General features: G+C 42.7%; 1 protein-coding gene across 1 annotated transcript in view; it reads left to right on the top strand.

Moving 5' to 3' along the window:
- Nucleotides 1-6: 6 nt before the first annotated feature.
- The window catches only part of KSR2 (kinase suppressor of ras 2), a 423164-nt gene continuing 406380 nt past the window's right edge, over nt 7-16790 (top strand). Inside the window, exon 1 of the mRNA XM_006151569.1 lies at nt 7-761. Coding sequence (XP_006151631.1) covers nt 582-761 — 180 coding nt within the window. The 5' untranslated portion in view covers nt 7-581. The remainder of the gene's footprint in view (nt 762-16790) is intronic.

The following is a 16790-nucleotide window of genomic DNA, read 5'->3' on the forward strand; positions in this document are numbered from 1 at the left end:
CAGCCGCGGGAGCAATGCGGACAGCGGCCTGAGAACGCGCTAAAGCACTCCGAGCCGTGGACCATGCCGCGTCGCTGCAGCGGGGAGGGGGGCAAGCCAGATTTTTTTTGACATAAAAGCAAGCCAGCCAAATATATATAATTTCACCCTTCACGGAGCCGGTGTGTAAAGAGTGAGCGCTGTTTTCCTTCTCCTCCTCCTCTGCCTCCTCCTCTGCCGCCTCCTCCTCCTCCTCTCCCTCCTCCTCCTCCCTAAGTGTACAGACAGCATCACATCACCTGGTTTGCTTCTGAGAAACAGCATCTCTCCTTTTCAGGGACCAGAGACTCAGAGAGAGGGGACATTCTAATGGAGTCTGCTTGATCACCCCAATATCAAATAATAAATTTTGACTCTCGTCCCCTCCTCCCACCCCCTCCCCTCAACCCCGTGTGAGATGTTGGGTTTCTTCTTCACGAGACATTGGTGAGAAGTCGCAGTGGTTGGAGAGGCGTAGTGGGTAGACTACCTCTACTCCCCCCCCGCCCCCCTTTTTTCTCTCTGGGAGGAGGAGGAGGGGAAGGGGGGTTGCAGAGCAAGCGATGGATGAGGAAAACATGACGAAAAGCGAGGAGCAGCAGCCTCTGAGTTTGCAAAAAGCCCTACAGCAGTGCGAGCTGGTTCAAAACATGATAGACTTGAGCATCTCAAACCTGGAAGGACTTAGGACCAAATGTGCTACCTCCAACGACCTCACACAGAAAGAAATCCGGACCCTGGAGGTAGGTGTTACCTACGAGCTCTGCTCTCCGTCCTTCCTCCCCTTCCTCGCCTCCATCCCCCTTTCCTCTGACTCTGTTGGGGGTTGGGGAGGCCGGTAAGCCAGGTGGGCATGACTTGGTTGTCTGTGATTTATCTTCTTGCAAAGCCTGCGCTGGGCGTCCCTTCACTGTGCTGCTGTCGTCTGTACTTGGCTGGGTGGTGATAGTAGTAGTAGTGATTGTTGTTCTTTATTTATTATTATTGTTGCCGCCGGTACCATTAGCAGTCGCTTTCTCTTAAGAGGGAGTTCTCTCCTTTTTTTTCTGCTGGCGGATTTGTTTATAAGCCACGGGGGCTCTCGTGTGCTGGGTAATACATGAAGGAGCTGCAGAGAAGCCACGTGACCTTGCGCATTCTGCAGGTGGTCAAAAGGTGGTTTTTGCTCCCCATAGGGCTGTTGATAAATGGAGACCTCTTCTCTCCATCTCCTTCCCAGTCTTCCTTTGGCTTCTTGGATTTCTTTTCTTTTTTTTTTTTTCCAGTGATATGTCAGGAAGCAAGATTAAAAAAAAAAAAATCCCCACTGAGCTACCCATTTCCAACCAAATCATTTTGATGCAGTGAGCTGTGGCAGGCCTAAATGTGTAAAAAGGAAAAAAAAAAAGCTTGGATCAGCACACACAAGGTGGTGTGGGAAAATACTCTTGGATCTTGGTGGGACTGTGGGCGGTAAGGGGTCGGGGAGGAGGAGTTATCTTTGGCTGTTGTAACATTCTCTCCAACAGAACTTGAGGGGGAGTTTGAAGCAGTTTTTTAGGGGATGGGATAAGATGGGGGATGGATGCAAAGTTACTCAGAAAGAAGATGGCAGAGATCATTTCTTCTGACAGCTGTTTGGTTGGGAGAGGAAGGTTTCAAGAGCCTTAGAAGATGCCCTGGTGTCCACAGAATCACTGGGTATCCACATTGCTCAAGACATCTGAAGGGCTCAGGTCACTTCCTTCTCTTAAACCAGCCCAGCTGCACATATAACTTGTCCCTTTGGCTGGTGTTTGCCCGGTAAGACTGGGAGCAAAGGGGTTCCCCCTTTGGTGGAGTGGGTGTGTGAGGTGCTGAAGACTCACTGCATCTCTGGCCCCTTAGTTTCCCAAGGGTTGGACTCTTTAATCCCTAGGGAATCTTGCAGCCCTCCTACCCCTGGTCTAGCCTGGATGAGCACTTCTCTCTGATTCACTTTCAGGTCTTTCTTTTTCTGCTATGGTTTTCATTTTGGCCAGATATCAACACGCAAGAGGTCATCCCTTTGAAAGCAGTGTGTGTGTGTGTGTGTGTGTGTGTGTGTGTGTGTTAAATGCTGTTTGCTACTCTAGGGTTCATGTCTGTGTGCACCTGTCATCTGGGAACATGATCTCTAGAAACGAAATAAGATAAATGTCAGGGGGACTTGGGGAGTGGGGATTGTGTTGGGAAGCAAAGGTATTGGCTTTCTCGGAGCTTCGGGGAGCAGCCTAGCTGCTAGGACGCTGCTGCTGGAAGACAGTGTGTGGGATGCCCTGGCCCAGCCTTCTGTCTCTGTCTGGACAGTGCCCAAGAGCAGCTTCCATCCAGAACTGTGTGCAGTAAATATATAGGTAACCCAAAGAGGTCTCTTCTGAGTCAGGAGTCTCAAATGCTTCTGTGTAAATTTCTCCAGAGTTCTCTTTTCTACTTTGCAAATGTGCTCAGTCCTCTACTAACTCCCTGGATGGTGGTGATTGTTGCAGTAGATGCTTTTTACATAGTTGTCTACTTTTTAAACCAAGGGTGGGGGGTGGAGGCTTTGGATGTCCAGGTGACAGAGACAAGTTTTCTTTTCAGGGACTACATCTGTTTATAATTTTTGGGTCCCAGTATGCCACAGAACACACCAGTCACTTTATCCATATTGACCAGGGAATGATCTTGGGCAATTATGCCAATTTAGACCTCCCAGATCCCCAGGGCTAAGGAGGGGTCCTGGAGAAGGAGCTGGCAAACTGGGGTCCAGCCAAGTCCTGCTAAACCTCATGTTTGGATCCAGACTTTTCCATCTCAACAGTTGTCACATTTTCTGTTTCAAAACCACATGAAGGTGCTTGGCAAAATACAAATTCTTAGCCTCTAACCTCAGATATTCTCATTCAATTTGTGCCTGGAGAAAGGGCCTCAGAATCTGCATTTACTAAGCTAGATGTTTCTATTTTTTTTTAAGCTAGATGTTTCTGATGCATGTTTTCATTATTGACTCTTTGAGAAATAATAATCCATTAGTAGTTAGATGTCATATTTCTGCTATCTAATGGGAAAACTCTGCTCTTGCAGACACTAAGCATTAAATTAAATAGGCTATCCCTGAAAACCTTGATAATCAGCAACATTTAGTAAGAGGCATACATGCCTGTAGAAACAAAAGTATGCAACATGGACTTGGCCTTCCAGAAGCATACGTCATGGGTAGAGAGAGAAGGCTAATAATATATGTGTAGAATAATCATAAAGTCCAAATAGTAAATAATAAGGGGGGACAAGTGTGTGTCCATTTGCAATGTGCAGCTGCATGAAGTGGAAGAACTTACCCAGAGCAGTGAAGAAAATACAGCTGACCCTTGAACAACATGGGCATTAAGGGCATTGATTCCCCCCACAACACACACACAGTAGAAAGTCTGCATATAACTTTTGACTTCCCCCAAACTTAAGTACAATAACTTACTGATAACTGGAAGCCTTATAGATAACATAATTAGTTGATTAACATACTTTTTGTAGGTAATTTGTATCGTATACTAGAGTCTTAGAACACATTAATCTAGAGCAATGAAAATATTTTTAAGAGACTTATTTTATTTAACTTTATTTAAATTTGACTAGAGAGGGACAGAGCAAGAGAGAGGGAAAGTGAGAAAGTAAGCTACTTGGTCTATGACTTGAATGTGTTTGGCCATGTGGGAGTTCAGCAACCTTAACCACCACGCCACCTGCTGGCCCCAAGAAAAGAAAACATTAAGAAAATCTTGGGGCCGGCAAGTGGCATGGTGGTTGAAGGCGCTGGACTCCCACATGGCTGACCATGGTTCAAGTCTCAGACCTGGTGGCTTGCTTTCTCACTTCCTCTCTCTCTCTCTCTGTCTCTCTCTGATCAAACTGAAAAATAATAATGAAATAATAATAATAAATAAAGTTAAGTAAAATCTTCAAAAAAAAAGAAAATCTTTAGGAAGAGAAAATACATTTACAGCATTTATTGAAAAAAAAAAAAGTGCTTATAAGTGGACCCGCACAGCTCAAACCTGTGTTGCTCAAGGGTCAAATATAAGGGTTTCTTTTTAGAGAGATTTTTGCTATAGGGCATGTGCATTTGCTGGAGAGACAGACAGAAAGCAAGAAATAACCCTCCAGAGAGGATGGCCATGGCACAAGCACTTCTCCTTCAGTCTTCTCTTGGGATTTTGGGCATTCACACACATGTGCCCAATGTGAGCTGAAGCCACTGGGTCCAGGACTCGAACTGCAGTTGAGTATGTGGGAGTCCAGCAATGTAACCATTATGCTATCTACTGTCTCAGAGTTTCTCTTTCTCAAGTAACACAAAATGTTTTGTGTCAGCCTGTGGCATGGTGGTTAAGGTGGCTGGATCCCACATGGCTGAATGTGCTGTTCCAGTCCTGGACCCATCGGCTTGTAAAACACATTGGGCGTGTGTGCATGCATGTCCAAAATCCTGAGAGAAGAGTGGAGAAGTAATTGAACTTTGGCCATCCGCCCTCCACCCCCCAAAGTGTTTTCTTACTTGTCCTCTCTCTTTGGTTGTCTCTGGCAAGCACACACACCCTAGAGCAAATTAAAACAAACAGACCAGTAGGTGGCATGGAAGTTAAAAGCTCTGGACTCCCTCACGGCCTGCTGCAGTTCAAGTCCTGGCCCTGGCAGCTTGCTTTCTCACTTTCTCTATTTCTCTTTTTTTTTTTCCTCCCCTCTCTGGTCAAATTAAAAACAGCAATAATAATAATAGTAAATAACATTAAATAAAAACAATTCTTTAATAAGCAAACAAACAAAACAAGTTTAGTTCAATAGTATCAGGGCTGATAGCTATTGGAATTCTTGTGACTCTTCCTATGGTTTTGTTGCCCTTTTGTATATTCAGCTGTTATATTACAGGTTCAAGGTGGGACAGGGTGAGTGTGAAAGAGTAAAGGGTTCATACCTTTGCTTCAGAAGCAAAGGCTTTTCTGGGACATCTCCTCCTTCCTACCCCACAGATGATATTTAATTTTGTCTTCTTGGCCAGAATCCAGTCAAATGGCTAGTCCTAGCTGCAAGGGAGGCTCGGAGGTAGGGAAGTGGGAACACTCGTGACTGGCCTACCTGGGTTATGATCTATCACCCGGGATGGCCTACTGCCACTCCATACAAAATCATGGTTCTGCTAGTAAAGAAAAAGGTGCAAGTGGATGTTGAATGGACAGCCAGTCATGTCAGCCACAGGAGATATTTTGCTGGAAAAGAAAGTTCATGAGCTCTGGAGTTAGACTGATGTAGTTTTTGTTTTCCCTCTTTCAGATTTTGCTGTAGGATGTGTGTGTTCATGAAGAGAAAAACAGAGAGAGAGAGAGAAAGAGAGAAAGTGAGAAATCACCCTTTCAGGGGGGATGACCACAGTGCAAACCCTTCTCCATTCTCCTTTTGGCGTGTTGGGCATAAACACACATGTGCCCAGCCTGTTTTTCAAGCTGCTTCCAGGACTCAGACTGTACACTTAGCCATGTGGGATGCAGCTGCCTTAACCATCTCACCACCACTGGCCCAAACTGATGTAGTTTTAAATTTTAAGTTTTCTATTCACTTTATTTTGGGCTAGTGATTTAAATTTGCTGACCCAGTTTTCTTTTTTGGTGACGTGGCAGTAATAGAATAATATTACCTACCTCAGAGGGAGGTTGTCATGATGAAAAGAATCAATGTTTTGTTCAAGAGTACAGCACTGTCTTGAACTTGGTACCTGCAAGTGCTCAATAAAAGACAGCTACAGGGAGCAGCAGATGGCATAATGGCTACATTGCTGGACTCCCTAGTTGACCATGATTTGAGTCCCAGACCCAGCAGCTTAAAACTCACATCAGGCGTGTGTTCATGTGTGCCCAAAACCTGAGAAGAGAATGGAGGATAAGGGATTGTGGCATGACCATTCCCCCTGGGGAGTGATTTTTTGCTTTCTGTCTCTCTGGCAAGTGCACAAGCCCTATAGAAAAAAATCTTTCAAAAACAGGGACCAGCAGTTGGTATAATGGCTATGTTGCTGAACTTCCATGTAGTTGACTGCAGTTCAAGTCCTGGACCCAGTGGCTTAAACTTACACTGGACGCATGTGTGTGTGTGCCCAAGATCCCAAGAGGAGAATGGAGGAGAAGGGATTGTGGTGTGGCCATCCCCCTGGGGGTGATTTCTCACTTTCTGTCTCTCTCTCTCTGTCTTTCTGGTGAGCTTATGTGCCGTATAGCAAAAACTTCTAAAAAAAATAGACAACTACAGGGGTTATGATGACCACAGTGATGACAGTGACAATTAGTATTATCTGATGTGAATAGATGATGCAGAAGGGGTAGCTCAGCTCAGAGGGAGAGATGCATGTATGTTTTATATGTTCTGTGGAACTCTAATTTTGTGGGATGTTACCATTTTTTATTCCTTCAACTAATGCTGAAATCTAGGCACTATACTGGATGCTGGTGGTCAACAAGTGTTTCACAGATAAACTAAATTTTATGGTTTATGTATTTGGGAGAGTTGAGTTAAGCAGAGGTAAATAAGTGTCTTTGCTGCAGTACTTTTCAGAGCCTTCAGTGTACTAAGATGTGCACTGTACCTCCAAGAGAAGGTGGAGTCTGCACTGCTTCCTTTTTCAAGTATTTCTCTTGGGGTTGCTGTTCCATAGAATACTCCCAGGGAAACATTTGGCAGAGCAGTTAGAGAAGCTTCTTCATTGGGGAGATGGGAATTCAGAGTGGAATGAAAGACGTGGAGGATTTAGATTGCAGCAAAAGGGGAGAACTCACTGCTCAAGAACAACAAACCAGACACAATTATTATCATACCCCATGGGGCAGCTTAGATGCTAGTTTTCCCAGAATGCAGGGGACTTGATCGCATGTCATAGGAAACCGATTTAGGTCACTAACTCCTAGTGTCTTACTAAGGACAGGGGAATCAGACCAATATCATTTTGTCCCTTTGAGGTAGGAGATAAAGGTCTTCAAAGGTTTTGTAGTGACTACACTAAAAAGATGTTTAAAGGTTAGTCTGATAACGGACTACAACAAAACTGGCAAACCTTTTCTGTCAAAGGCCAGATAGTAAATCGTTTAGGTTTTATGGGTATGGTTTCCATCACAAATACATTTTTTTCTTTTTGATTGCCAGAGAGTGTGCATGCTTTCCAGAGAGAGGAGGGGGGGGAAGGGGGAGAAAGCACCCTTCAATGGAGTGTAGTCATTCTGCAATTCTTTTTCCTCCATTTCTCCATCTTCTCTGGATTCGAGGCATCCATGCACATTGGCTGGTGTGTTTTTCAAGCTGCCAGGGCCAGGATTCAAATTATGTGGTGTCCTTGTGGGCTCTGGCTCCCTTACCTGCAAGGCCATAGGGCCAGCTCTCCATCACCACTACTGCTTCTGCTGCTGTAGTATGCGGTAGCCATGGCATATAGATGGGCAGACCTTCAGAAAGTTCATAGAGAATGTGTCCCGTAAGAAACCAGGATGGGACTAGCAGATGGCATAATGGTTATGTTGCTGGACTCTCCCACATAGTTGACCATGGTTCGAGTCTCAGACCTGGTTGCTTAAAACTCATGTGTGCATGTGTGCCCCAAATCCCAAGAGGAGACTAGAGGAGACGGGATTTTGGTGTGGTCATCCCCCCTGGTTTTTCACTTTTTGTCTTCCTGTCTCTCCAGCGAACACACACGCCCTATGTTTTGTACCAAAATAAACTCATAGTTTAATTCCATTTTCCAAGAACTTTTTGAAGTCTCTTTGTAATGAATAGGTAAATTGTTTTCCAATAAAGCTTTATGGACCTTGAAATTTGAATTTGATATAATTTTCATATATTATAAAATGTTATTTTTATTTTTGTACATTTGGAAATTTAAAAACTCTTTTCAGATTCTGGGCCTTACGAAAACAGGTGATGGGTTAGGTTTGGCCCACAGGCTATCTGTAGTTTATTGATCCCTGGTCTGTAGGATGGATGGGATGTGAATGACCCAGGAGGCATAGAGACCATCTGAAGGGTGAACAAATGACACTAGCACTGGAAGACACTGGTCAGTAGAGGTGGTTTTCAACTGAACTCTTTTTTGTTAAATTACAAGGAATTGGGAACTGAATAAGAGTATGGAATTTCTTTGTACAAAAAATACATTGTAGCCATGCCTGCATCAATTCTTTGTTCATCATATGTTCCATTTTAATGATCTATGCAGTGTAATAAGCTATTCTTAAAGTTAATTAGACTTGGGAAAGTTTGAGCTTAAAACAACAACTTGCTGTTTTGCATGAGTCTTTGGTTTGGGCTTGGCTGGGTGGTTCTTCTGCTGGTTTCACCTGTGCTCACTCATCTGTTCATATTCATCTGGCAGAAGGGCTGGGGGATGGGAAAGCTGAACCTCTCTCTTCATGTGGATAGCCTGGATTTCTTTCATGGCTCCAGCATTCCAAGAGAGGAAGACTGAAAGTTGCAAGGGGTCTTGAGATTCAGAAGTCACACAATGTTGATTTTACTGCATTTTGTGAGTTGATGTGGCCAGCCTGGATATAGGGCTATGGGAACTAATTTCCCATTCTTTTTGGAATGAGCCAAATTGTGAGTTAAATAGGCAGACTGTAGCAAATGGACTCCAAATATGTCATGGCTTTGACACAGTAGAAGGTCTTTTTCTTGTTCACAAAACAATTCAATGGTTGATGGGCCAGTCTCTCATACTCCAGGCTCCTTCCATTCTGCTGCGTTGTCATATTTGCATTCAGAAAGGAGAGAAAGGGTGGAGAAGACAATGCTTCCTAAAGTTTGATTCCCCAAAGTTGTCCTCATCAATTCTACTTTCATTCCCCTAGCTCAAATTTTGTCACAATGTTGCAAAGAAGATAGGGAAGGAAGTTTAGCTGTGGGCCCAGGGTGAAGATGAGAGTTTACAGAATAGCTAGTAGCCTCTGCTTCAGCTAATGATAAGCTATTGTATCAGTTATCTATTACTACAGAACTAGTCATTCTAATGCACATGCCCAAAATCCCCACAGGAGGGAGAATAGATTATGGCATGACCATCCCCGTGGGGGTGCTTTCTTTCTCTCTCTCTGTTTTTGTCTCTCTATGGTGACTGTGTTCTCTGGCAAAATTTTTAAAAAGGGGAGCCAGCTGGAAGCATGGTGGCTAAGGTGGCTGGATTCCACATGGCTGACTATGTAGTTCAAGTCCTGGACTGAACAGCTTGAAAAACATGCCGGGTGCATGGGTATGCATGCCTAAAATCCTGAGAGGAAAATGGAGAAGAAGAAATTGTGGTCTGAATATCCTCCTTAGGGGTGCTTTCTTTTCCTCCTTCTCTCTCTAGTGAGTACACATGCCCTATAGCAAATTAAAAAAAGAAGAAATGTGATGAGAACTAAGTAAATTATGCTGTTAGTATCAAATACTTAGCAGATTCTGAGCTCTTAGTATGAAGAAAGGAATGCTAACTACCTCATAAATACTTTTTATACTAGCATATTGAAATATTATTTTAGACATAATGGGTTCAATAAAATAAATTAAAGTTAGTTTCACCTGTATCCTGCCCCCTCCCCCCCAAGGCTACTATAAAATATTTTAAATTACCTGGCCGGCTTGGGATCTATGATTCTATACGACAGTGCTGTTTTTGAGCATTGAGATGATTTCTCTGCTTTGCCATTATAGAAATCGTGTCCTTGATGAAGATGGAAAATCTGGTCCTCTGGAGTTCCTTGGCAGCCATTGATTTAACCAGTGGGTGTTTTCCAAAGATGGATGTTTTTGACTTTCCTGGACAGGTAGAGAAAGGAGATGAAGACTCAGAAATAATAACTTGAGTCGCGGTAGCCATGGCATATAGATGGGCAGACCTTCAGAAAGTTCATAGAGAATGTGTCCCGTAAGAAACCAGGATGGGACTAGCAGATGGCATAATGGTTATGTTGCTGGACTCTCCCACATAGTTGACCATGGTTCGAGTCTCAGACCTGGTTGCTTAAAACTCATGTGTGCATGTGTGCCCCAAATCCCAAGAGGAGACTAGAGGAGACGGGATTTTGGTGTGGTCATCCCCCCTGGTTTTTCACTTTTTGTCTTCCTGTCTCTCCAGCGAACACACACGCCCTATGTTTTGTACCAAAATAAACTCATAGTTTAATTCCATTTTCCAAGAACTTTTTGAAGTCTCTTTGTAATGAATAGGTAAATTGTTTTCCAATAAAGCTTTATGGACCTTGAAATTTGAATTTGATATAATTTTCATATATTATAAAATGTTATTTTTATTTTTGTACATTTGGAAATTTAAAAACTCTTTTCAGATTCTGGGCCTTACGAAAACAGGTGATGGGTTAGGTTTGGCCCACAGGCTATCTGTAGTTTATTGATCCCTGGTCTGTAGGATGGATGGGATGTGAATGACCCAGGAGGCATAGAGACCATCTGAAGGGTGAACAAATGACACTAGCACTGGAAGACACTGGTCAGTAGAGGTGGTTTTCAACTGAACTCTTTTTTGTTAAATTACAAGGAATTGGGAACTGAATAAGAGTATGGAATTTCTTTGTACAAAAAATACATTGTAGCCATGCCTGCATCAATTCTTTGTTCATCATATGTTCCATTTTAATGATCTATGCAGTGTAATAAGCTATTCTTAAAGTTAATTAGACTTGGGAAAGTTTGAGCTTAAAACAACAACTTGCTGTTTTGCATGAGTCTTTGGTTTGGGCTTGGCTGGGTGGTTCTTCTGCTGGTTTCACCTGTGCTCACTCATCTGTTCATATTCATCTGGCAGAAGGGCTGGGGGATGGGAAAGCTGAACCTCTCTCTTCATGTGGATAGCCTGGATTTCTTTCATGGCTCCAGCATTCCAAGAGAGGAAGACTGAAAGTTGCAAGGGGTCTTGAGATTCAGAAGTCACACAATGTTGATTTTACTGCATTTTGTGAGTTGATGTGGCCAGCCTGGATATAGGGCTATGGGAACTAATTTCCCATTCTTTTTGGAATGAGCCAAATTGTGAGTTAAATAGGCAGACTGTAGCAAATGGACTCCAAATATGTCATGGCTTTGACACAGTAGAAGGTCTTTTTCTTGTTCACAAAACAATTCAATGGTTGATGGGCCAGTCTCTCATACTCCAGGCTCCTTCCATTCTGCTGCGTTGTCATATTTGCATTCAGAAAGGAGAGAAAGGGTGGAGAAGACAATGCTTCCTAAAGTTTGATTCCCCAAAGTTGTCCTCATCAATTCTACTTTCATTCCCCTAGCTCAAATTTTGTCACAATGTTGCAAAGAAGATAGGGAAGGAAGTTTAGCTGTGGGCCCAGGGTGAAGATGAGAGTTTACAGAATAGCTAGTAGCCTCTGCTTCAGCTAATGATAAGCTATTGTATCAGTTATCTATTACTACAGAACTAGTCATTCTAATGCACATGCCCAAAATCCCCACAGGAGGGAGAATAGATTATGGCATGACCATCCCCGTGGGGGTGCTTTCTTTCTCTCTCTCTGTTTTTGTCTCTCTATGGTGACTGTGTTCTCTGGCAAAATTTTTAAAAAGGGGAGCCAGCTGGAAGCATGGTGGCTAAGGTGGCTGGATTCCACATGGCTGACTATGTAGTTCAAGTCCTGGACTGAACAGCTTGAAAAACATGCCGGGTGCATGGGTATGCATGCCTAAAATCCTGAGAGGAAAATGGAGAAGAAGAAATTGTGGTCTGAATATCCTCCTTAGGGGTGCTTTCTTTTCCTCCTTCTCTCTCTAGTGAGTACACATGCCCTATAGCAAATTAAAAAAAGAAGAAATGTGATGAGAACTAAGTAAATTATGCTGTTAGTATCAAATACTTAGCAGATTCTGAGCTCTTAGTATGAAGAAAGGAATGCTAACTACCTCATAAATACTTTTTATACTAGCATATTGAAATATTATTTTAGACATAATGGGTTCAATAAAATAAATTAAAGTTAGTTTCACCTGTATCCTGCCCCCTCCCCCCCAAGGCTACTATAAAATATTTTAAATTACCTGGCCGGCTTGGGATCTATGATTCTATACGACAGTGCTGTTTTTGAGCATTGAGATGATTTCTCTGCTTTGCCATTATAGAAATCGTGTCCTTGATGAAGATGGAAAATCTGGTCCTCTGGAGTTCCTTGGCAGCCATTGATTTAACCAGTGGGTGTTTTCCAAAGATGGATGTTTTTGACTTTCCTGGACAGGTAGAGAAAGGAGATGAAGACTCAGAAATAATAACTTGAGTCCCCGCAAATTTGGATGTGTACTTGAAGCAAGTCCAACTAGTAATTAGGAGGACCTGGGCTCTGTGGCAAGACCCCCCGAGTTCTAGTCTGGTTCAGACTTACTAGCTAAGGAACCTTGGGCAAATGAACTCTCCTTTCTGAGCCTCAGTTTCCTTGCTTGTAAAATTGGGATAATTTTACATAGGGCTGTTATGTGATTGGATGGAGTCATGCATTCAGGAGCTAAGCCGAGTGCCTGGCACAGGACAGATGCTTCGTAACTGTTCACCTTGGTAGTTCTGATCATCATCCCCCTGCAGACTGGCGTGCAGGAGGTTAGGGTGTTTCAGCCCTGTGCGGAGCTGCACAATGGGGCCAGCCAGTGACGTGATAGTTATGGTGCTGGACGCTGACATGCCTGACTACGGTTCAAGTCCCAAACCCTGCAGCTTGAAAATCACGCTGGGCACAAGTGTGTGTGCCCAAAATTCCAAGAGCAGAGTGGAGGAGAAGGGATTGCAGCATGGTCCTCCCCTCCCTGGGACGGAGCGTGGTTTCTCACTTCCTCTTTCACTACCTCTCTCTGCCTAGTGCGAGTGCATGCATGCGCCTTATTGCAAAAACATTTATAAAAGAATTACATCCTAGGGGATATGAAATAGCATCTCATTTTTGTTTTGATTTGTATTTCCTTAATAATAATCTTAAGTAATGATGCTGAACTTTTTTTTATATATACTTATTGGCCATTTGTATATATCATCTTTGGAGAAATGTCTATTCAAATCCATTCACAAGGTAGTTTTTTTTTACCCCCTTAGGTTTTTGCCATAGGACATGTGTTTTTTGCTGGAGAGAGGGAGACAGAGAGAGGGAAAAGGAAAGTGAAAAATCACTCCCCAGATAGGATGGCTACACTGCGATCCATTCTCCCCCATTCTCCTCTCAGGATTCTTAGCATGCACACACATGCTTTGTGTGCATGATTTTCAAGCCACTGGGTCTAGGTCTTAAACTGTGGTTGGCCACATGGGAGTCCAGTTCTATTAACACTATGCCACCTGCTGGCCCAAGATAGTTTTTTGTTTGTTTGTTTGTTTGTTTGTTTTAATTTAAATGTGGGTCCAGAAGGTGGCAAGGCTCTGAACTCCAACGTGGCTGACTGCTGTTCAGATCCCAAACCCAGTGGCTTGAAACTCACACTAGGCATGTGTGCATGAAATTATACATTCATCACCTTGTATTACCTGTGTGTGTGTGTGTGTGTGTGTGTGTGTGTGTGTGTGTGTCTATATGTATGTATGATGAGAACATTTAAATCTGTTCTTGGGCCAGCCAGTGGTGTGGTGGTTAAGATGCCTGGATCTCATGGCTGTCATCCCATGGCTTACTATGTGGCTCAAGTCCTGGATCCAGTGGCTTGAAAAACGTGTTGGGTATGTGTGAAGGCCGGCGCCCAAAATCTTGGGAGGAGAAATGGAGGTGAAGGCATTGTGGCATGATCACCCCCATGGGAGGGTACTTTCTCCCTTTCCCACTCTTTCTCTCTCTGTGTCTCTCTTTAGCAAGTGCGTGTTCTCTCTGTCAGGTAAAAGAAATCTATCCTGTTATAAAATTTCAGATATGCAATACAGTATCATTACCTATAGTCACCATGCCATATTTGAGGTCCCCAGAACTTATTCATCTTATTATCCAAAAGTTTAGACCCTTTGACCAAAATCTCCCCCTTTCCCTCTTCCCCAGCCCCATGGCAATTACCGTTCTACTCTGACTTTTTCTACAATAGATTCCACGTATAAGTGAGTTCATGCCGCATTTGTCTTTCTCTGACTTACTTCACTTAGCATAATGACAAGGCAGCTTTTCGATCTGAGTGAGCTCTAATGGTTAGAATTGTCCTCTCTCCGTACAGTAGGATCTGCTCCCTGGTGACTCTGTCCTTTGACTCTACTCTCTGGAGGAGAGGGAATGAGGCCATTCCCTCCTTAGGCTGAGGAAACTGTAACAAGAAGCATTTACATCTAGACATGGAGCCTCCCAGGAAGAAAAAAGAGGTGGCCATGCCCAGAGACCAGGTCTCCAATTCAAACTGTTCTGTCCAACTTCCGTTCTTATCCATTTGGGGCGTCTGGGGTTGTTGGCAGTCGGGAATTTCCCCTTGCTTGACTACCTCCCTACCCAGAATATCACACCAGTCAGAAGCAGTGGTGAAAGTTTCTGTGCTTGCCCATCCATGAAGGCGCTGGGGTGGCTTGGCTAGGGTCAGTAGCCTGGACTCATGCATTGAGGCCAACAGGTGTAAAGAAGAGCCTTTTGAACAAGAGCACCTAGGGATTTTATTTTTATTATTAAGGAGGCAGGGCACGTTTAGATGCCACTTTCTGTATTTTTTTTTGTCTTGGGGGATCAGAGAAATAAACACAAAATGCAATGCACTTAAAATCCAAGCTAGAGGAATGGATTCCTTGCCAACAGCTCCAAAGTAAGCCCTTATGGAGGAACCTCTGCTTGGTAGGGTCTTCCTTAATACTTTCACACTCATCCCATGACTTATACCAGGGGGACAGAAATGAATGTTAAATACTTGTGTTTTCCCCCAATATTTTATTATGAAACACTTTAATTGCATAGCAGTAGTCAAGAGACCATTAAGGGACTTGGACACCTGCCCCCTGATATCATGAACATTCGGTACACTTGCCTAATCACGGATCTGTCTGTCCATCTCTCCCTCTTCTCATTCATAAATCTGTCTTATTATTTGATGTATCCAAAGTAAATTGCAAAATGGTACATTTTCACATTCATATACATATCATTAATTAGTTTAATATTTCTTTCATTTTTTAAAAAAGAGAATCATCCACTTAATTTTATTATTATTATTATTTTAAAATTTGCTACAGGGCATGTGTGCTTACCAGTGAGAGACAAAAAGAGGGAGTGGGAAAGTGATAAAGCAAACCACTGGATCCAGGACTCAAACCACTGTCAGCCATGTGGGAGTCCAGTGCCTTAACCACCATGCCACCTGCTGGCCCCTGTTTATTTATTTATTTTTTTTTTTTGCTATAGAGTGGACATATAATGAAAAGTGTAGATCTTAAGTGTATGTGTATCCACTGAATCTTGATAAATGTATACACCAGTATAACCTAAACCTCTATCAATGTTTAGAGCATTTATCATAACACAGTTATTCTCTTGCCACTCTTAAATTAACCAATTTTCTGCTTGCTCTTCCATCACATAGCTTTTGTCTGTTCTAGAACTACATATAAATGAAGCCATACTTCATGTACTTTTTGACTTTTTGGGGGGAGGAGGTACAGTTATCTCTCTCTTTTTTTTTTCCAGTTTTCTAAATTAATTATTGCCAGAGGGGTGTGCACTCACGGATAAGAGACAGAGAGTGAATCCTTCAATGGGGGCCATGTAGCAATCCTTTTTCCTTCATTTCTCCTTCCCATCAGGATTTTGGGCACACATGCACATGTGCCTGGTGTTTTTCAAGCTGCTGGGGCTGGGACTCAAGCTACTGTTGGCTATGTGGGATCTACTCTCAATGCATAGCACTTACTCAGTTTGCTATAGGGTATTTCTATTGGTGAATAGTTCTAGGAGTTTTAACTCACGTATAGATTTGTGTAACATAGTCATAATTAGGATACACAACAATTCTTTTACTGAAAAAAATTCCTTTGTGCTTTTTAATTATACTGCATCCCAACCCCTCCTGAAACTCCTGGCAACTATTTCTTTATTATCATTGTCTTGTCCTTTTGAGACTATTATATAAACAAAATAATTTGCTGTATAACTCTGGAGACAGGCTTTTTTTCATCTGGTAGAAAGCCTGTGAGATTCACTCAGGTGGTTGCATATATCAGTACTCCATTATTTTTCATTGCTGAGTAGTATACCATTGTATGGCTGTTTACTTTTTCTTTTTCTTTTCTCTTTATTTTTTATTTTTAATTTTTAAGATTTTGCTATAGGGTGCATGCAATTCCCAGAAGAGAGAGAGAGAGAGAGAGAGAGAGAGAGAGAAATAACCTGCTGATTGATGGTCACACCACAATCCCTTCTCTTCCATTTTCTTCTCAGAATTTTAGGCATGCACACACATATGCCCAACATCTTTTTTTAAGCCATTGCGTCTGGTACTCACACTGCTCAGTTGACCACGTGGGATTCAGCCACCTTAATCTCCACACTACCTGCTGGCCCCTTTTGCGTACTTTCTTATCTATTGAAGGATGTTTAGTTTGTTTCCAGTTTTCAGTGTTTATAAACAGAACTATCACAAACAGTTGCATGTGTAGTTGTCATAGAATGTCAATTTTAATTTCCCTAGGGTAAATACCTAGAATTGAAAATGACCAGATTATATGGTAGATACAGGTTTGACTTTATCAAAATTGTTTTCCTGAGTAACTATACCATTATACATCTCTGCAGTCCAATTATTTCCTGTCTTCCCTAGCACTGGTATGGTCTGTATTTTCA

Source organism: Tupaia chinensis, unplaced genomic scaffold (genome assembly GCF_000334495.1).
Source record: "Tupaia chinensis unplaced genomic scaffold, TupChi_1.0 Scaffold000320_1, whole genome shotgun sequence".
NCBI lineage: Eukaryota > Metazoa > Chordata > Mammalia > Scandentia > Tupaiidae > Tupaia > Tupaia belangeri.